Source organism: Athene noctua, chromosome 19 (assembly GCF_965140245.1).
Source record: "Athene noctua chromosome 19, bAthNoc1.hap1.1, whole genome shotgun sequence".
In the NCBI taxonomy this organism is placed as follows: domain Eukaryota; kingdom Metazoa; phylum Chordata; class Aves; order Strigiformes; family Strigidae; genus Athene; species Athene noctua.
In genome coordinates this window covers 4,460,615-4,483,439 of record NC_134055.1, presented here as the reverse complement: position 1 = coordinate 4,483,439, position 22,825 = coordinate 4,460,615, and the positions used below count along the sequence as shown (strand labels likewise).

Here is a 22,825-nt window from a genome sequence, read left to right as displayed (position 1 = left end):
TGTCAGATATTTAATCATAGTAAGTAACTTACTAAACAAAGCAGTATAGTTGTATTTTACAGCACTGGACAGTCTGTACTGTCCTTTGACCTCAGTCACTTTAGCAGTGGTGCCAAAACAGCTATTTACACGCTGCCTGAAAAAAATGACTCATGCTCTGAATCTTGGTTTGCTGAATTTAAACACCCCAGCAGTTTGAAGAGTAAACAGCAAAACGCAAACATGCAGTGCTAATACATATCGTTTATCTTTTATTGCTGGTGGTACTGTAATGGTTATAATTCCTTGCAAAACGCTGAATGAAATAGAGAGATCATTTGTGTACTTACCTCATTTAACATGCAAGAAGTTTGTCTCCTAAGAAGAGCTTTCTTAGGACAGATACAGCGCATTTCCAAACATAGTTTAGGAACTAAAGCCACGGAGGCTTCTTTTATACTCTTAGAGCAAATTAACTTCCAAATAGCTTTTAACTCCTGGTCTCCCAGGATATCACAAGCACCCACGAGTTTGTGGCATAAATGCAGACACTTGAAAAGTTTTCAGTCTTCTGAATTAAACACCGGGACCAATCCCTTATTCCTGTCCTTTGCCAATACTTACACTTTGAAAAATTATGGAGGATATTTAGTTTATTAAGAAATCAGATTGCTTTTATGTACTACATACAATGATCTGGTAGTGCACCTGGAAGCTTAGGATGCATGCCATGAGGTGAAAATATATGCAGTAATAAAACATAAATGAAGTCTAGCTGTCAAAGTCTCAAAAAAAAAAAATAAATATATATATATATAAAAGAAGTGTAACACGGCTTGCCAAAGCCTTACAAGAATGAAGAAAAAGGATTACACAACAAGGACAGGCTCCAATCCTGCTGGCTGCCAGGATTTTGCAGAGGAACCAGACTTAAGGTACATGGTTGAGAACAGCCATGTGTAAAATCCCAGAATAGTGGTTTAAGAGGAGAAGGGTAAAGAATGCTGATAGTTTTATTAATATACATGTTTGTGTTCACACGTTTGCGGGTATTCAGCTCCTGCTCCAGGTTCTCGACGTGCTGAACATGGCACCACGTGGGACAGGTCGACGGGTACGGAGAAAATTAATGAAACCCCACAGAGGACCGGTTTAATCGTTCCTGCCAGCTGCTCACCTCGCCGCCCTCTCCCCGGCGCGGGGCTGGGACCGGTGCCGGTGCCCGCCGCCTCTCCCGCCTCCAACTGCGCCTGCGCCAGCGCCGCGGGGCTGCGCCGCCGCCTTGGCGGGGGGCGTGGCCCGCCCTTCCCGCCCTTTTCTCCCTCAGGCGGGAGCGCGCGGCCGGGGTCCGTCGGTTGTGGAGGGATTCGCCTCCGCCGGAGCCGGGAGGGCGTCAGGCTCGGGCAGCGCTGCCGGAGGCTTATCCTGGTATCCCCCCCTATCCTTAAGACTACTTTTTTTTTTTTTTTTTTTTTCTTACAGCTTTGTTATTTGTTTACCTTCGAGAGAGGGCAGAAGGCAAAACAGCAGCCTAAAATCACCCTCAAAACTGCCCTCATAAGCTGAAATATAGAATTTATGGTGGTTTGTTTTAGAAGCATATCACTTACTGGTGGCCCTTAGTTTTCACAGTGTTAGCAACGCAGTTGAAGTTGTGTAACAGCACTGAACTAGAAGCTGCCCTAATGTCACATAGGCCATTGGTGTGTATCACAGAAACTAAATAACTAGATGCACCAGCAGCTAACTTGGGTAGAAGAGCAACTAAAGCTACACATCAATCTGTAACATCCCTGATGTGTACAGTAATACAGAGACACTTACTACAGAAGTAGATTATTCAGAAAACAAATACAGCAAACAACCTGTACCTAACGTGCTAATATAGACATTTTTCCTCATAACATGTGGCTGATAATGGATTTTTTGACTTGTGAAGTGTTTTATATATTAGGAGATGGGCTAAAGGTTTTAGGTCTGTACTGTAAAGTACAGAAAATAAGTTTATTTTTTGAAGCGTGACACTTCTCACAGCATAGTTCAATCGGGTTTTATTCGAAGCCGTGTATGTTGCCATCACACTTTGCAGCAATGTATAATAAGTATGTATTTTCTATCAGTATTCTATTTTCAGGAATTAAAAAAATATCCCTTGTATTTGAAAATATATATATATACACTTCTAAATTCAGAAGTGAATTCTGTATTTTTGCAGCACTTAAAAGTGGAGAATCCAACTCCTACATCAAAAATTTAATCATTTGGGCCATCAGTCTGCAAAGAGCAATTGTGCGTTACTCGGGTACTCATGGATCTTCTAAATTCAGTACAACTGCTTGCATGTTTTAGGCTTGTGTCTGAAGTGTGATGTGTGTCACGTGTACAGAGTTAAGAGAAACTGCCAGAAAAACACATAAAATTTGGATGTCTTTACAATATGAATTAGTTTACTTTGCTTCTCTAACTTCCATACAGCAAATGTGGAGTAATCAATACATTGTTGCCTATTAAGTTACTGCGAAGAAATGAAAAGGAGTCTAGCTGACACTTCAACTCGCAGCACAGCAGGTACCATCCATCCTTTTGTGCTTTACCATTCGTACTTCACTGTGCTTTTATATATATATATATATATATATACACACACACACACGCAGCATTCATACAGGATATACAGTGTTCAGTCATAAACCCCCATTTCCTGAGTGGATTCAGATGGGTTATCTGTTTTATTGCAGCACAGGGCAAGATTTTGAATGGCGCCAGGGGACTGGTCACTAAGGGAAATGTTTCATTTGTGGAATTATGTGCAGGACAGAGGGCTGGGAATATAAATTCTGTGAGGCAGTGGCTAGTCTGTTACACGTTTATGAAATGTAACTCTTGTGGGTGATGTAAAAACAATTGTTAAATTATATACATATTTTAAGTGTAGATTGTGTATCCTTTTGCTGTTGGTATAGTATTATTTAAATTTTAGGTTGTCTTCCTGTACCTCTGTTCAATCAGAAAAAAAGAAATAGACAGCCCTTCACTTCAAACCCACTTCAAAATGAGCCAGGTACTAGTTCTGGGACTTGGACTTACAACTTCTCTGCCACATCACTAGGTAAATAAGATGTATTTTATTTTTTTAATGGCTCTAAATCCAAGTCTTAACTTTATGGTTGTCTTTTATTAAATTAGACATTGTCTTTATCAAGAACTGTATGCATCCTTTATGTTTATTTCTGAAAAGTTAATTATGTAAAAAATGTCCTCCAGGAAATTTCTTTCTCCTCAATACAATTGAGCTTTTTATACTTTGTGCCTAGAGGGAGTTTGACTCTTTGTGTGTTAGAGGATGAAGTAGCACTGGCATTTAAATAGAGTCTCTTGAAACTCTGACCTTTTGTTTTCAGTTGATTTCAATCAACATTCAAGTCCTGTGTTACAAGAAGAAACATTTATGTCTTTCTTGTAATTCAGAAGAGAACTTCTGTTCTTCAAATTGTGCTTGGAAAGAATGATGCAGAATTCTGCCTTTAGTACTTTCATTATGTTTTACTTATAATAAAGTTTAAAAGTTTACTTATAATAAAGTCTCTGTGCTAATAAGTCTAATGTCTGTAACTTAACCAACTTGTTATAAGTTGCCTTATAATTACAGATATCAAAGCATCACTTTTCCTTTCTTTCCTCCCTTCTCCTTCCTGTGTGAGACTATTTGTGGAACATTAAGCAGATAAAGTAGTTGGAGCCCTAAGCAGACCTATTGCCTTTCAGTCTTTTCAGTCTGTATCCATATTAAATCCTTTGTCTTTTGAGAATTAGGCTGGGCAACTGCAAACCCAGAAGTGGCTGAACTACAGAAAGCAGCAAACAGTGGGTATGTAAAAGCAGTTTATTTGTTGCTTATTGATTTTTTTATTATTATTATTATTATTCGGGTACTAATTGTTTCACAAACTATGATCCCTGTGTCTGACAATAAAGCTGCTACTATGTCACTGATAATTCAAATTTATCTTTGAAAGCCCAACAGAACATCAGGTGGCTCCTTCCTGTATGAAACCACCAAATGCATCAAAGTCTGATTTAGCAAATGCTGGAAAAAACTTGTATGCGTGCAGGTTGGTGGAGTCTTTGATTTTTATTATCCTTCCTAAACCAAAATTACCCTCATGTGAAAATGTATCTTACATTTTTCTATATTCTTATAGCATTCAGAGAGACCCCTTTAATTTTCAGATTGCTGTAGTCCTAAACGATTACTTTGTGCTTATGAGCCAAAACCCACTGAAATTAAGTATCTTTCCAGTGTACCTAATGAGGCCTATTAATTAGACCTAATACCTAGCCTGATTATCAGGTCTAAAATTCAGTCTTACCATAAAAGTCGATTGAATTTTTCTGGTCTTAGATGTAAATTTTTGAGATTCTCCTTTACTTGAAGTTTTGCCCACTTTCAAACCAAATTTATTAGTAGAATCAAATAGATTTCTATCAGTGTAAAGTAGGACAATTTTATATCAAAACATTCAATCAAAACTGAATATAATTGTGAACTCTGTGCTTTTATAAACCAAGGAAAAGCTTACAGATTCAGATGCATAGAACTGGCAGGAAAACTTCAGCAATGTTATAATTGTCCTTTTTCTCTCTTCCCATCCTCCTGTTCCTTTTCAATGGCAAAAAGAGGGTGAGTGTTTCAAACAAAGGCCTTCAAAGGCATAATGGAATGGAGGTGGAAGGAATTTGAGACGCCTTTGTAAAATGAAGGGTGTTAGAAATAATGTCAGCACTAGAGTTTGTTGTGAAATGACTTCTTTGGTGATGGTGGTAGAAGAATTCAGAAATATCACTGTCAGAAGAAACTTTGTTTATTTTAGAGTTATGGAAAAGATGTGAATCTTGGCTCTGGAAGGATCCCTTATACTGGGCAGGACAATAATTAAGCAAGCTCTTAAGGCCTAATGAGTTCAGCTGGGTTTAAGCACAGGTGTGATCACTGCGTTGTATATGGAGAAATTTAAGTGCACGCTCAGGTGCTTTGAATATTTAACAGATGTTTTAAAAACTACAACAACAATGCATAGATTGCTTTTACATACTTTAATTACATATCTGAGTATTCAGAGTAGATATTGTGATACTGAACTATGTCTAACGTTGTACTGCAGGGCAGAAGAGAAGGCTCCCAGTACTAAAGTCTGGAACAGAAATGAGTATACTCCTTTAACTAACACAATAGATTCAAGATCTGATAGTGGAATTATTCGAAAGTTTGAGAGCCTGTCAAACAGTCTGAAAACTGTTCAGCAGCAAAAAGCCCCTGATAACTGTAATTCATCTCAGTTTATCAAAACAACTGAAACCAGCCAAAAATATACATCTAAAGGACAATGGCCACTGAAAACTAACACTGTTTCAAGAAGTCTGCAGGATCATAGTCTGGCATATAAGTTTAACCACAACATTCAGCAAAATAAAATGAATGAAAAGCAATTTGATCGTGTTCCAGAAAACAAAACACAGGTAAACTTACAGAAAGAGTTATTAGGAAGATACCCTGAAGAAAAAAAAAAAGAAAATTAAGGAAAGATGAGGTTTTCATCAGTCCTAGCTGCCTTAGTAAACCCTTAAGTTTCTGAAAATTTAGAATTGAAATTTTCATACTATAATAACCTACAATCCTCAGCATGATCCTGTAAATTGGCAGGGAGTTGTTTCTACAACAAATACTCTAATTTTAATGTAAATATTGGATATTTAACATAATACATAAATGCCTGTGTGCCTTTTAAAGTTGCCTGAGTGTGTATCTCTTAACTTGAGTTTTCATCTTCCTCTGAAAGGTAGTTTCATCATCCCAATTAAAAATGAAAGAAAAAACAAATTTGCGAATCATATCTGCAGTCATTGAAAGCATGAGGCACTGGACTCAATATGCTCATAAAACTGCACTATTATTTGAAGTTTTAGGTAAGCATAGTAGATTGTGCTATAACTGATAATAATAGTAAGGCAACAACCAAGAGAAAATGTCATTAACTGTACGAACAATCGCTGAAATACTTAAAACCACAAAATACTGACATGACCACCATGTAATTTTCCTGCTGGGAGATCCATTCAGCTATCAAAGGTGACTAAAATAGGAACAAAATTAATAATACAATTATCCTCCAACATTTAAGCTCTTTCTATCCTCTTTCTTTTCTTTCCTTGTTTTTAGAATGTATTAGAATTCATTTCTAATAGGAAAATTTACCTTCTGTAGCGAGGTACAGTTTTACAGTCATTTTTAATACAATTAATCTGGGAATAAATTCAAGTCTGGAGTACTTCTAAACATAGCTGACTTTTAGTGTGTTTCACTTCGCTTTTTAACTGATGTTATCTGAGAACTGAACATGCAAAAGACTGAAATGTCTAAACTTTAAATCAAGGTGAATAAGAACATACAATGTAATGGCACCTCAGAAAGCTATTTTTGACAAGGTTGCAAATATTTAAAGTTATTTGCGTATGAAGATCAATAAACCTGAAGGAGAATTGTGTTGAGCTCTGCTTAACAAGGGAATGACCTGTTTACAGTGATGGTTATAAAAACCACATTTGGTCACTCAGTTTAGAGAGACATCACACACAATTTCATGATTGAAAGACTACATAAAGCCCATAATTTGTATTGGAGCTTCCTGCGCTGTCAGCACAAGATCTCACAGAAGGCTGATGCTGACTTGATATATCTTAGTGCTTTTGTGTAGTAAACGTTGTCATGGTATCTTTGTATATCATACTTAGTACTGCTTTGATGTTTACAGCATGATTTATTTTTGCTAAATGGTATAGGCACACTTGATTCTGCAGTCGCACCTGGAGCATACGGGGCAAAGTATTTTCTTTTGAGAGATGGAAAGGAGATTCTGCCTTGTGTATTTTATGAAATTGTAAGTATTTGTTGTACATAACACAGACATCACTAGCTATAATCCCTTTTATGAAGCCAACAATATGTTGCTCTGATAAAACAGAAAATTACTGTGTAGTGAAATGGAAAGCTGGATGCTTAATCCTTATTGTTCCCAAACTGGTCTAGAGCCAGTCATTATTTCGGTATCCTGAGACTTATGTTTCAGCAAAAATGGTGGGACTTTTAGTTCAGCTTCTAAGTAGGTAATAGCAGAAAAGCTGATGTAAATTCCTTCTACTTTTGATGTAGCCTTCAGAAATCCACTAATATCTAACAGCCAGACATTTTGGAAGCTTTTATGGTAGAAAGGTGATACAATTTTTTAATTTGTTTACTATGCTTTTGATGAAGGACCGGGACCTTCCAAGACTAATTAGAGGTCGAGTGCACAGGTGCATGGGAACCTATGACACAAAATGGAACATTTTCAAGTGTGTCTCTGTAAGACCAGCAACTACTCAAGAACAAAACACTTTCCAAGATTTTGTTAAAATTGCAGATGTTGCAATGACAGCATATGTAAAAAACAATGAATGAAATTTAGAAGTAGAAATGGTTGTCCAAAACCAATTTTCATTAATCGTTGCCCATAAAGGCTGGACATCCTAAAGCATCTACCAAAGCTAGTTCTGAAAATCTGATTAAATAATTGAAAATATTATTATGCTGTGTTATTCAACAAATGTTATTAACAGTGTTTTGATGCCACTCTAACTTTTCATAGCTTATCTTGCCCAGTTAAATACGCAATGACAGGGTTTTGTTACATAGTAGATTAGAGTTTACTGGAGAAATTCTGAATTAAAGTGTTTAAGTTTTGCAGTAGTCCAAGTATCTTAGAGAAAGATCATCAGTACTAATTCAGGTTGCCATTGCTTTTCATTATCTTCAATTTCTAGAAAGTCCTTCAAAATGTTGACTATAAACGTCTTTTGAGGAGTATTTGGTTAGAGTTTAATAGCTAACAAACACCAACAGAGATCTCTTTGGCTCTGCATATTGCCTTAAAACTGCTCTTTGGTAGAAAGTAAGGAGGTGGTCTGTATTCCACTTCAATTCCAACTAATAGCTTCCCTTTCCTTTGCTGGATTATAAGAACACGTGTAGAAGCTTTTCTAGAAATGGACATAATAAATACTACAGAAGGATTTCGCAGGATGCAGCTGTATTCATATTGTCCCCCTTGATATGTTATCTGATTCATGTTTTTTAAAAAAAAAAATAATCAGTATAGCACCTGTATAAAATAGCAACAGCCCCCAAAGCTGTAGGAAAATTGCTCAAGGACACAGAGGAAATCAGAGAAAATTATTTGAACACAGAACTTCCTTGCCTTTGCCATAGAAACATCTTTCATGAGGGATGGACCATGTACCTGTTTATGTGTCTTTGCCTTCAAACGTTAACTTTCATAGATTATTCCTGCTGTTTCTATTTCCTTTTCCCCTTAGCTAGTTCCCTTACTTCAAAAGCTTTGTAACAGATCTGTTGGGAGTTGCAAAATAAAAGTGTTATCAAGAAAATGGTGAACACTGTGATTTTTTTTTTTTTTAATTTTATTATACAGTGTTGGCAATTGGAAATTTCACATTTAAAATAATTGAAATATTGTATCCAACAAGTCAAATACAGAAAACAGTTAATATTCTAAAAAGGAGCCAGCTAGTCAACGCAGAAACACATTAATGGAAAATACAGCTTTTAGTTACACTTAAAAAATTATATATTTAGAATAAAATTGAACCTGGTCCAGTAAATCGTTTGACTTATAACAGGAAAACGCTTTTACACATTTTAACGCGCAGACAGTCTTTATATTTAAAAAGTGATCTGTCAGTGTTAGCACATGTATTGTGAGCAACACCCCCCCTTAATGTTCCAGTTCAGGATCTTAAGTACAGGATTCATTAACTTTGTAAGAATCACTTGCCTTATCATCTCTACCTTCTGTGCTAAGCTGGTTCTAAGAGGGGATGTTTCATGGAAAGTTTTGTCTATCCAGTTGTTGAGGTCATATACATCTATTTGATTTCCTTTATATATTGTAAAATATTAAAGGAAGCTCCAAATGGAAGCATTAGCTTAACTCATAAAAGGTGCAGAATATTACAGAGCCTGACGATGTTCACAACAGAAGTTGAGTTTTAAGAAGTAGAGGATTTGGTACAGCAGTGTTGTAAATTGTAAGACTATTGTAATAGTAAGTTAAAACATGAAGAAAGCTTCAGCTGTGGGACCAGACCTGCCAGCAGCATGCAAATGTCGTAGTGCTGCTGCCTGCAGGTGGATGATTGAGGGGTCCAGTTCTGCTCATGGAAACGTTACATTAAAAAGGAATGACAGGAATAGGTCAGTTGTGTCTGCTAGGTATGTTATGGCTGTTAATAAAAATCTAAAATAATTTTACTTTCAGTAAGTGTTCAGATCTTTGCAAAAAGAAGTTTTCTACTTTACACTAACAAATCACTTTTTCTAGTGAAACATTAAGTGAACAGTCGTAAACATTACACAAAACAGAAAAACCCCTACATAATACAGTTTATACACATCACTCAACATTTTTCAGTTGTTGCTTGTTTTTTTTTTTAACCGTATTGATCCTGTCTTGTATAATGGTTCTAGTGTAAAGGCACAGGTTGGTTAGGAAAGAAAAGCCTGCATCTCTGTCTTTCTACTTTGCGATGATGATTTTACATGTTGTTTGTTATTCCTCGTTTCTCTGACTCTTACATGAAAATTACCAATTTCAGCCATTCATTAAAAAAAGTGTAAAACTTTACTGAAAAGTACATTACAGAAGTGACTGAAATTTATTCTTCTTACTTTAGAGGCATTCCTTCAACCCATTTTGTTAAATATTTGGAAGATTTAATTCCTTAGTGACTGTGAGCAAAAACCCATAGCATGTGCACGCTCTCTCTCTGTACTTAATTCCACATTGAAATCTGTATTTTCAAGGAATAGCGGTGGAACTTGCTAAATTTATGTGCAGAATTTGCTTTTAGAATGCATGAAAATGTAACAACAGACAATTATTCTGGAAACAATGCAATGTTCCATTGAATTTAGAAGGGTGAGGAATGTAAACAAGGCTGCAGAAGTCTTTGACATTTACTAAAATAACACAGTGATTGTTCTATCTGTTTGCATTTTCTTATACATCCTCAACATGTCTCTGTCCCTTCATGTACGTTTTCCATTAAAAAAAAATAATTGAGGAATCAGTTGGACTCAGCTAAGTGAAGAATAATAAATTTGATCACTTGGTTTGTGCCAAAATACAAAACTAAGAAGTACAGCTCTGAATTAAATATAATCTATGTGATTATTTCTTTTTTAATAAATAATAGAAAATAAAAGATGAGAATAGAATTAGAATTCATTTTTATTTTAAATGAAAAACCTAGTGGTGGGGTGAGATTAGAACCCAATGTTTCTTTTGCTTAAGGCAATCAAGTGCACTTATTTCAATGCTTGATAGTAATGAATTGAGTGCTATTGTGGAAATCAGTCTTCACAAATTTCACATGCAAACCCATGAAATCTGGCCATTTGCTAGTTCTGACACAGCATTATCACTTATTAATTGTGTTCAGTAGCACTTCACTTTTTTTTTTTTTAACAATAATGGGCTCTTGGTAGTAATGGAAGTACTAGAATCTAGTTTGTTCTGGTTTGTGTTATCACTACTTCCAAGGGCCATCGGGCACATACATTTTTGTAAACAGATTTTTCTTTTACGCCTTGAAAAACAAACAACAAAACCCAAAATCTACAGTTGTAATAATTCAAGTAATTTTGTAAAAGTCCACCTAAAATTATCATTTAAGAAATACCAAAAGAAAATTCTTAGCTTTTTTTTATCCTGTTAAACTATTAAACCATCATGAAGCCTTTGGAAGTAGTTAGATATCTCTCTCTGGAAAAAAGGAATTAAATTTTATGCAAGTCTTCATGAAGATGACTCTAAATCTTGAAGATTAGATCAGTATTAAAAAGTGTGCCGAGAACTTACAATATGCAGGTGCTATGAATACATATAGATTAAAAAGAAACTTTTCTCTCGTATACAATTCCTTTTAGATATCAAGCTTAATTTTAGGCCGTGGCTACTAGTAGGCGCTTTTTCACTAATCAAAATAATTGTAACAAAATATCATTATCGATTTTTAAATTATTGGGTTCATAAAAGTTTTGACATCTAATAATATATAAAAAGTGAATTGAAGCTTTTAAAAGACTTAGGATTTTGAGACACAAAAGAAACTGGGAGGTAGACAGATGTTTTGAGGATAAACAGATATTTTTTTTTTTTGTCTAAGGCATTATGCCACTATATGTTTAGAGCAGTATAAAGGCTGCTGACTAGTCTTATTTCAATTCCAGAGTGTTCGCTGCTCATACTTACGGAAGACTATCAATGCACTTTTGGTCTTTGTGAATCTGACCTTCTCTTCCCCATCTCCTTTTTTCTCTTTAGCAATACAGCTAAATGGAAGTGCTATAATAATTTCTGCCCATTGCCTGTAGACAGGAATGTTCTGTTCTTAAACAGTAATAAAATACTATAAAATAGTAGGTATTGGAGTTGGAGATATGTGCTCTTTTGGTGCATATTTTGCAAAGAATGGTAAAAAGACAGACAACATGACCCCAACAATTGCCAGCATATACCCCCAGCCAATCTGGCAGTCTCCTGCATAGTAGATGTCTGAGTTCTCACAGAATCTCTTCACAGTAGCAGAGTTGAAACCAAAAGGGTAAACCAAAAGCCCAGAAGCCATTATGAACACTAGAGAGGAGAAAAAAAACACAACAGTTATTATTGAACGCTTAATTCCTTTGAAAAAATTTTCCTTTTAGAAAGGCAAATAGATTTATATTAAAATCAATGGAAAAAATCATAGCTTAAAACTTATGATTGTCAGATTATCTTCCTTTTCATAATTACCTCTTCTGGACTGCAGTGTCATAACCTGGTAGCAAGTTGGCATTGGGATTTTTTCATGAGAACTCTTGCCCATTATATCACTTCAGAAACGTTGTAATCCAAATTATGTAGTCATTTAAAAAGTAAGATGATTCAGATACAGTGGAATCCAGAGGAGAAGAATTTCTAAGTCTGCAGATTCCAAACCAGCTTGATTTTCTTCTCAATAACATTTTTGTACTTGAGACAAACAATTACTGTGTTCTGCCAAATAAAAACTTCCAATGAAAGAGTTTAAATGTAGCTTTTCAGTTTCTGCTGATTAGGTTCTGATAATGTTAAGCACTTTCTCATTATTCTCATTATTACAAACCCAAATAGTTTAAAAAATCCTTCATTTGACCCAAAGATGATGAGACAAAACCCAATAGAATCTGTCTTCTTATTATTTAGCTTTTAGCATTGGAGTATTTCAGTATATTTTTTTGAATTCTCTCTCTAACTTTAAGGATTAGAAAAATTTTTGACTTAAGGTTGAGACCTAAAATATTAAGACCTAAAGTTCCTATACTACCTAATTTTGACAGCTTGGGCTCCAAAAACACAGAATAAGTGTAACAGGACATGTTGCAGAAATCTAAAGGTTCAGTATGTAAAGGCGTAGAGTTAAAGTAGCAGAAAATCTCTCCCAGCGAGACTTTTACTCCTTCCAGCCAAATAGACCAGCAGATTAATCCAGTGCATAATGAAGAAATAGGTCTAAAATACAAGCAAAGCTTAAGCCATGTCTTGATGTTGGAAAGCCAGACTTGCCTCCTGCAATTACACTGTCTGTATTATCTGTTAGCTTTTAATAGATTTTACTGTCTTTAATGAATACATGTTATATTTAAATATCATGGCTTATGCAACTAATTTAATGAACAGCAGAACCACTTTTCCAGCTTTGAATATTAGACTTCTCGGGGTATAAATCATGCCTATGATAAAGATGCATTAAAATACTCCAGGTACAGTTCTCAGAGCCTGTTTCTGCTCATTTTGGAAGTTGAAAGGGGCTGAGCTAGGCTGATGAGAAGAGTTGTGCTATCCCAGCTGTTGTGTGTAGGACAGAACACCAAGAAACCATTTTTCCTTTTCTAGCCTTTCTGCTAATGACAAACCACAGTATTTAAAATCTATCGTGTCTTTTTAAAGACTTTATTCTACGTACCAAAAAGATACCACGAAACAGTCCCTTTTCCTACCTTCCCATTCTTCCAGTATAGTGTTTTGTTCAAATTCAGGGTAGATTGTTAGTGATTCAAGACTAGTGGTAATCAGAATTAACTGTTATGTTTGAGCTGATAGATAACCAGCAAACATTAGGATTACAAAATAAACACTACATGCTATTCTCTGTATTTGTAATTGCCTTTCAGGTAGGGCATATGCATATTACTCCAATTATAATATTGGAGAGGCATAATCTTAAAAGTATCCACTAAAAAAGGGCAACCACTCATTAATCTTTTTTAATTAAAAAAAAATCTTTAATAAGCTTGAGGGCTAGATGAAGTCAAAAAGTTTAACACACTCAGCTTCTGAAGTCCCCAAATAATTTGAATAAAACTTTTCCTTCTAGTCTAAATGGAACCACTGAGTTAATCCCTTATAAAAAAACAGTGAGACCAAGAAAATGGAAATTAAAAGGAGAGAAACTGGAGCAGAAGCAAACTTGCAAATCCGTTTCCCTCTAGGGTGACTCATGTATGGGTACAAAGAGAAGCTGCCTGCCAGCAAGTGGAGCGCTCTGAGAGCCAGGGACTTCGCCAACCCTTGCTGCCACCACCGCTGTCCTTTCCTTTAAGGCTTTATGTCTGAGGTGGTTTAGGGGGGTCCCCTCTTCCCAGGCTCCCCGTGTGTGCAAGTGGTGCTGCAGGAGCCAGCCAGGGGGAAGGACCGCCCCAGCGCAGGGGGGACGTCCCCAGCGATGTCCTGAGCATGGCTCACACTCCCTGATGCTCCACCAGCTGTGCCCGCTGTGGGTGCCCAGGGTGGGAGGGAGCTCACAACGCTCAGCACTCGGTTCCTAGCAGCTGTGCTTGTGCATTTAGGCTCTGACATCACACAAACATACAGAAGCTGAAGCTAAATACAAAGAAGTAAGTTGTGTTATGCAGATGTCCCTTAACTACACACATATGACACCACTAAAAACAACAGAAAAGGAAAATACAATAAAAATGAAGCTAAACTAGACACACACCCCACCATCTTGTCTAGCAAAGGTCACTGAGCCTTCCCAGAAGAAGAAAAAGAGCTGAGGACCAGCGTGCTTCCTTTGTTCAGTAGCACAGCCTGAAGGTTGTGTCACACTCTTGCACACCCCGAGCACCACGTCTGTAGGCAGAAATGTAGGAAGTAACCTTGGAGAACAACCAGAAAAGAAGGAGACCTTTCCTACTGCTGTTACAAACTTTGAGAGTGTTAAAACGCTAAGCTGAGCAACGAACTGAACTGTGTTAATTCATAGACCTGTGTAGGTTGTAGCATTCACTCGTGGGCTAATACAGCTAGGAAGTGGAACAACGTGCTCCCTAAGAGACTGTGGTGTAAAATGGACCCACCGCAGAACCCAGGCTGCTCGACTGCACGGAGAATCTTGGAATAGAGCCGTGGTGCAGAACCTCCTGTAAAATGTTGGACCCGTTTGCAAGGGAAAGCGAGCCAGTTCTAAGAAAAACAGGCACTGCTTTAAGCAAGAAGCAGGTCTAAAATTAAAATTTCAGTTTGTTCATCTTTTCAAAGCCAAAATAGTCCATGCACCTCGTTCGGCAAAAGAAAACATTATGCAAAATTGGAAGCATATCTTTTTATCACAAAATCCTTTTCAACTTTGCTAACTGTTAAAATGTGCTGGTTTTCTGACACTGTATCAACCCCTTGCTCTACTTCATGTATCTGCCCATACACATGTCTTCTTTTTGATTGGGTCACACAGAATTATTTTGAAGGCTGTGCTTTACAGTGACACCAGTGTTTTGATTACCACTTGGTGCTGATGTTGTCTGGTGTGATTTAATGGAAGAAGCTTGGTTTTTTGAGGGCTACAAATAATCTGTCACAGTCGAATGTAATGTGTTCACATATCAAACGGGCTAAAAAGTTACCCATGGTTTCATATCCTCAGGCATGTCATAGAATGACCTCATTATTCTCATTTAGGTGCCCTCTTTCTTACAAAGGCTCAAAATATTGAATAGCCTGTTATTATCAGCAGAAGCCAAGCTTCCAGACATGGTGCTAATGACTGCTTAATAGCGCTGTCTGTCAGCAGTGCCGTTAGCTGGGAGAGCACACAAAGAAACAGCCAGGCTCCATTTAGGCTCCTCATATAACACTTAGGCCTCTGCACGGTTTTCCAGCAACAAACATCACTTTAAAAGGTGTCAAAATACAGTAGTGAGTGCATTTTACCATTATGTGTCGTGTAATCCTGCTGTCATGCAAGATGATGAGAAGGCTCCACAGCATACTGGGGTCTGTTCTATAGCATGAAGCATATGGAGCGTAGAGAGGACTTGCTGGTTCAATGGGTAGTTGAAGTTCGTTTTTTTTTTTAACATGGCTTGACATCGTTTGATTCATCTCCCATTAGCTATTGGGTCTCAGTAAAAACATGCATTTTTTTTGTTTTATTATCTGACACCTAGTGTTTGTTATTGCTTGGGCCTCATCACCTGAGTTCTCACCAGTCTCACAGCTGCTGCTGACTGCAAGGCAGGTTAAAGTCAAGTCCATGCACACTGGTTCAACTGTAAGTCACTTCTTTTTATTTCTGCTTCCTAATCTGCCCTCCCCAGCAGTTACAGTCTCACCCTCATCCTCTATCATCTTCTTTACTTCCCTGGTGTCCTACAGCCACACAGTAAATGGCAGTTTCTCCTCTGAAGGAGTTTGTAGCCAAGGCAGAACCTCTGCACTGTGCTCCTGCTCCCTGTGCAGGCCCAAGTCTTAAAAAAATATAGTTTATTATTTTTTTAAAAAAGTAGGTTCCTGAATTTGCGAATTTCTAAATAAAATAATTAACAGGAATAAGATTATTAGAAAGGAGGACACTTCGTTTTTAGGGAAAACAGGCCATTTTGTAGAAAACTTCATAAATTATTGGTGATGATACTGAATCAACGACACTTCTACTCAAGCAAAATAGCCTTTTCCGCAATTTTAAAATGTAATAAACTATAACTTTGTCACTGCAATGGTTCATTCATTTCATTAAGCTTCTGAAATACCATTTAATGATTTAAATCTATCACATACCATTTTGAGTTTATTTTAAACCAGACAAACCAAAGGAATGCAGTTCTCTAGAGTGTGTGTAGAGGGCACCAATGTCCAAGTCTCTCAAATACCATGCACAAAAAATGGCTATTTCCATTTCCACATCTTTTGGTAAGACTGATGGGAGTTTTCAGTGTATGAAACACAATAATTGAATACCTTTCTGTATTGTGAAGCAGGAATTTGAAAACTTGGCTAAGTTTATGTGTATCCTTCCATACTAATGTTGAAATGGATGGAAATCCAGAGGTGGACCACAAATATTATAGAGATCAGAAAAAGCTATTTTATTTCATTGTATTTGTTAGTATGTTTAGATGATGTTTAGTAGTAATACTGATCGTCAGTAGTAAAATAGGCTGTGTGCATGAATTATCTTCCTAAAATTACCTGCTGTAAGAAAATTAATTTGGTTTAGAAGTTTAATTTTCTTATTTTAGGAGTATATTATATTCCTGATACTTGTGACAATGATGGACTAATTGCAAGACAATCATTAGAATTAGGGGCTGAATCGTGGGCAATCAAGAATATTATTCCAGCCCTATTACAGATTATCACAGTCTTATCCCTCTTGGAACATTTTTATTGACAGAGCTTAATCTACCAAAGCAGTTTTCACTCATCGCATCAAGAAGTTTCCTCTCACATATAATCCATTACCTCCCTTCTAAAAGCTGGCAGTTCTTATGCGCTATCAGTTGACTTTGAATAATGCATTTCCTCTCAGGTTTATACATTTTATTAATCTAATAATTTTATTAGCGCCTCTTAGTCTTTTCTTTATGTTTATTTGATTTTACTTACGTCATTTTAAATAAGAAAGCAGATGCCGATCCAAAGCCACAGACACGCTAACACAAAGCCAGGAATACAGCTAACATCTGAGCAGCAATGAGAAAACCTTTCAACCAATAGTGGAGCCAGATCGTCAAAAATATCAACTCTTGTCCTTCTGCACTGGCTAGCCTACACCCAATACTTTCCAGCACTCTTCCCAGGCAAATATTTTTGTAGCATGCCTGAAGGGTCACTGCAGTTAGGATACTTCGACACAGATGGTGCAAGTTCCTTTGTGCGAAAATGAGATGCCTATATGTCTCTTCTTCCAACAACTGGAAACCTAAAGACAATGCTAAATAAGATCCAAGGTCACGGTTAACTGTTGGTGATAGCTGTGCGTGGGCATACAAACAGAAACAAGATGGAATTTTGGACTATACACAAATAAGTGATTTCCTTTTGGCTACTTCAGAAAAGGAAGAATTACTGAGAGTAATTTTGGTGAGAGCGGAAATATATCTAAAATCAAACGGCATCATTTTAAATGTCAGTTAAGTGTAAATAAAATAAACAGGAAAGTGACATGTCAAAGATAAAGCAAACCAGACAAAATCCTACTGTTACAGAAGCAAAACTTCTGCGGGGCAGGGCAAACAGGGACCACGGTTAAATGCCATTCTACTCTGCTGAACTCCTGGCAGGTGCATGTCAGGTACCTATAGTTCAAACTCCTGAAAGCAGCCCTAGCAATTACTCCCTTCAAGAAAAGCAAAATAGAGAGCAGAGCAAAGGGGTAGTAACGCCCATATACTTGGTATCAAAATGTACCTGTTGTAAGTGGACAAAGAGCTGGAACTCTTAATAAACGATACAGCCACTTCTAACATACTACAGTTTAGCTCTTCTCCTTTGTAAAGAGTTATTCCATTGGCTTCATTTTAGTCAAACGTGTTGTGATTTAAAGAGCATGTATCAGTGCTTGACTGTTGCCAAATAAGTATATTATACCAGTTCCTTTACGGTGCAACTCACAAGTTAGCACTTAGCAGCTATAATATAAATGTGGCTGTAACAAAAGCTATGTAGCTTGTCAGACCCCTTTGTTAGCTAACAAAGGAAATGTATGAGTTTGTACAATGTCTCCAAACTCTGTGTTTAAATAAATGCTGACTGTGTGACTAGAGCTCACAAGCTAAGGAACTGCATCAGATATAGTAACTTGTATTTTTATATATGTATATATATGCAAAACTACTGGGAAATATATGTATGTAAAAAGCTGCACAGTGTTTTCCATTTCAGTTTATTTGGATTTAGCTGAGGTGGAATAGGAACACGTTATTTTAAATAAAATTAGCACTGAAATAAAAGTGCCCATGCACCTTTTTTTTTTTTTTTTTGCACACATCTTTTTAGCACCACTTAAATACCCCATTCAAGTTCTGTTGACACAACTTCCTCATTCAGACTGGCCCTTATTCCACAAATAGCTTGTTTCAGAAATATCTAACAATTGTACCAACAGCTGAATCCACCTCACCTATTAACTGATGGGAGTGGAATCTAACTATCCAGACTTTGGAAAAGAAATTCTCTGAAGTCAACAAAGAGGTAATTGGGCTTGGTAATTGCTGCATTAGCTGCAAGTTTATGAAGGGCCACAAAAGGAAATGCCATCCCAGTGACCTTTGAGGTTGCATTTCACAGCATGTTTTCTACATGAGAACAAATGATGAAACTTCACGATTTCTGCCAAGTGAGTGGTAGCTATGGTGAAGATTTATAGGCGTGATCTGGTAATCTATGGGCCTAATCATGCAGTTATAGAGTTGCGTGTCATTGACTCAAAAAGGCTGAAATGATCTAGCACTGTGTGGACTATGGTGAAGGAGTGCATTTTGTCATCTGCAAGGTTAGAAGATATACAGCCTATTTAGCAGACTGTAAAAGGGAGAGACAAGAGCTAATGTTTCTCAAAATAGCAGACTGTTACACAAAATTTTACAAGACTCAGAGAATGAAGAAATGGGGACTGTCAGATGCACTCTAAATTGGAAGCCATTATGGTTTTCCTTTTCTGTGTTGCTTTAATAATTATATAGATTTTCTATTTAATTTTTTTGAAATTATTTAAGTCATGCTCACTTCATCTCTTTCAGAACAGCAAACATGGAAGCAGACTAATAATATAATATTGACATATTTTAAGTGTTGAGTTCTTTAGATGAAAGCAGCATGTTCAGAATGTGTTGTGCCTGTAATGTGCCCATGTTCCCTTATCTCTTGTGTTACATTTTATTTAACAGTTAAGAAGGGTAAAAAGTGCGTATTTCAGTTGTTCTATTTTAGGTAAACATAATACGGTACACCTTTTCTAAGCACTGATTAACTGCTCAACTCCATTTCTACAAATAGAACTAAAGGTGGCAAACACTTTGCTTCTCTTCGTACTTAACCTATCCATGCCAAAACCAGTATGTTCTTCGGCACAAGCAGGGAATTAAATTGATGACTGAAAATTTAAATTAATACTTGTGATCTTCTGGCTAAGAACAAGTGCGGCTTCAATTCATCATCTGATGCATTCCCTAGCAAGGAACAGTATCAGCCTGGGTCCGTATGCAGCTGGAAGTGGTGAGGGAGCAGACACGTTTCCTTGCAGCATATTGTCTCTCCTTCGGAGCCAGCTCGCCTGGGAAGGGGAGATGCTGCCCAGCCTGCAGCAGGTCTTGGCTCCTGCTCTGGCTGTCAATTCCAAGTTCTTAAATAGCTATTTAGAGCAGGGGCTGAGGTCCAAAAGACAGGCAGTGATGTGTAGATCACCTGAAATGTCATGATTCGACATGACACATTTGCTCCCTTCTCTTCCCCACCCGCTCACCTCACAGGTCTGATTTAAATCAATCTTTTCACCTCTCCCAAGACTCACAATTTAAGCAGAGCAGACACTCATGAAAACAGATTTATAATGAAGCTGGTGGCCATTAAATACTAGCCTTACATCAGAGGTGACCTTATTGTAAAGCGTTGTACAGTGAATTTATTTTGACTTTGCACATTCTATACCTTGTCTCCCACATCACAGAGACGCACGATGAGGCAGCCGAGTCAGCGGTGACGGGAGGCCTGATGTGTGAGAATAATGCCCACATCTCACTTGGTTACAGCTGCGCTTCACATCCCAGCAGTCTTCAAGCCTCAGGTATATTGCATTCATTACCTCTTTCAGAGACGTGCATTTTACATACATGGCTGAAAGGTGATTAGAATCCCTGACAGAACAGCATTTTATCTGGAATGCAACCATGAAAATACGTGCCTAAAACAAAAAAAAGGCATCCTACATCCTTTTCCTAATTGATTTAAGCTACAAAGACAGCTTCAGTTTTCCCAGGGTGCAGGAACTACCAGGAAGACACAAATTGCATGTTTTCACATCTCCTAATAAAAACTCCTTGACAGGGAGTTGAAACCAGAGTTTTCTCTTTCTCAGATGTCCTACTCCTGTGAATGTCATCACTCAGCAGAAGCACACATCCTGCCACCTGATCATAAAAAACAGTTCTGTAACAACCCTCATTTCACGCTGCTGATTCCAGCCCACCATAAATCAGCAACACCACAAGTAATGTTGGAAATAATTGTCTGTTCCCGAGCTCCCCTCTTTTTATGGCCCAGGTGCCACACTGCTGTAGCCATATGGTAGACTACGTCCTACCGCAGTGGGTTATAGCAGAACCCCCGACAGTAACACTACCTGAGTACTTGGAAGCTTTTTAACGCTGCAAACTGGACAAGTGCAGCTTGTAGACATGCAGTGGTTTTCCTAACCTTTAAAAATGTTATAAAAGGAATCAGGTCTGGCTTAAACCAGATCAACTGCTGATTCACTGAAAGCTGCCTGGAAGTGCAGGAGGCGATCCCAGAGCTGATCCTTGGACAAGTCTGCTGGCGTGCTGTGCTCTGACCTGTCCTCCCTCGGTCAGTGCACCCTCTTTCTACCATCCAGCTTTTTTTTTTTTCTTTCCTGAGCAGAGGTTGGTCGTACTGATTGCTGTCTGTGAAAATGAATTAGTGCAGCACAGCTGACATTTTGACTTCAGCTGCGATTGACCTCTGTGTTCCTTAGCCAGGTCTTACACAGCAGCTTTCAGGAATGTGTCCTGTTAAAGCACACAGGGATGGGTCGTGCTGGCCCAGCACCACACTCCATTAGCAGCAGACAGCTCTACTTTCAAGAACCACCAGGCACATCTCACACAAGAGGTTTAGTCTGAGGCTGCCGGAAGAGCCAAAACTCACCTGGCATCTTACTGCTGAGCACAGCATCAGCCTGCCAGCGGGAAGGACCAGGTGTGCTCCTCACCTCCCACCGTGGACACAGTTTATAGGTACCTGAGCAAGTCATGGCTCGCAACGGTCCCTGTCAACTGCAACAGCTGGCCATGCTAGTGCACTTCAAAAGGCAGGGTTTGGCTCATGTCCCTTCTCGGCTGCATGGGCCAAGAAACTCATCATCAACTGATGTGTGCTTCAGCTCCCAACTTGTAAACATAGAACTGTAACTTCAGGTCACAGGAAAACAAAAGAAGTAATTGAGTTCTGAGGCAGATCTACTTAGGTTGGAAAATAACGTAGAAATCCAGAGCAGAAATGTAGAAATGCCCAAAATTACTAGCTAAATAAAAGTGATTTGGGATATCTGATCATTTTTATCAGGTTGGCCCAGACGCACAATTTCCTATCTCCAATTATACCAAAAGGCCCACACTTCCTCCTTCATTAATGCACTTGAAGGATTTAATGAGTTACTTCATCAGGTTAATAAATCCCTTCAATAACTTTATTACACTTTGATGCAATTATTCAAGTGGTGCTGCTAACAAATGATCATCATTTATATTTCTTGACAGAATAACTTAGTTAATATATTTGGACCGTGAAATACAAAATCCATAAATAAACTGTGGGGACGACTGAATGTCTTTGCAGGAGTGGGGTTTTTTCTGTCTCCAGTTAAGGTAGCATTGGAAATCCTCAGTCTCTTGTGCAAGTAACTTCAGACAAGTGCTAAGGAGAACTGCTGGAGGTTGGTGCCTCCTAGCAATGTTCTGCTTCCCACCGAGTACTTAGGAAGGAGGCGAGCTGCTGCAGGACATGTACCACAGTCTATAGGGAGGTGTCTTAAAATGTATCAGAAGGGACATAACCCATATTTATTTGTTCCAGCACTTTATCAGGTTTAAAATCCAGCTTCATAAAGGCTGTTCCATTTCTTGAGGTTAAGATCTTTAGCTAGTTTTGACAAGGTGCAGTGACACCACCAGAAAATAACATTATATTCTGGCAATTATTTTAAAACTAAATTGAATTGGTTGCCATGCCATTTGTTTTTCTTGTGGCATCACGGTAAATGACATCATCAACAGAATAACCTTAGGGGCAAGGGTGTTTTCAGAATCTTAACCTTCGAATGGCCATCAGTATTACAGCTTCCTATTACCAGAGTAATAATATTTATGGTAGGTAGACTGCAAGAATGGAACCATACCATTTATTTACTTATACTTGATAGCCACCTCTGGCAAGAACAAATTTCCCATTAATCACCATCTTATCTCTGTAAGAAACAGTTACTCTCAAGGACATCTGTATTATTCCCTTTGTTTTATTAATACACAGAATAGCGCTGCTATGGATCATTTGACACTGAACTTATTTTCTAGATGTTCTTTTTTAAGGGGAGCTGAAATGCTTAAATAAAATAAACACTGATCTTTATTAATAAACAAACTACTTGGTTAAAACCCCAACCATAGCGAGGGACATGTGCATTGGAAATCTCTCTG

The 22,825-nt window shown here is 37.7% G+C and overlaps 2 protein-coding genes across 3 annotated transcripts in view; one reads left to right on the top strand and one right to left on the bottom strand.

Annotated features, from left to right (window-relative positions):
* ASPA (aspartoacylase) overlaps window positions 1–22,825 on the bottom strand; it is an 83,374-nt gene that overhangs the window by 9,570 nt on the left and 50,979 nt on the right. The window contains exon 1 of one of the 2 annotated variants that reach the window (XM_074922615.1): window positions 1,157–1,449. The exons of the other annotated variant lie outside the window; for it this stretch is intronic. The gene's annotated coding sequence lies outside the window, so the exon portion shown is untranslated. Of the gene's footprint in view, window positions 1–1,156; window positions 1,450–22,825 lie in introns of those variants that run through there. 2 annotated transcript variants of the gene reach the window in all.
* On the top strand, window positions 2,505–7,474 carry SPATA22 (spermatogenesis associated 22). The gene is made up of 8 exons (XM_074923232.1): window positions 2,505–2,547; window positions 2,960–3,088; window positions 3,793–3,847; window positions 3,996–4,091; window positions 5,142–5,496; window positions 5,817–5,943; window positions 6,817–6,914; window positions 7,289–7,474. Exons 1-8 carry the CDS (start codon window positions 2,505–2,507, stop codon window positions 7,472–7,474), a joined length of 1,089 nt encoding a protein of 362 aa, XP_074779333.1.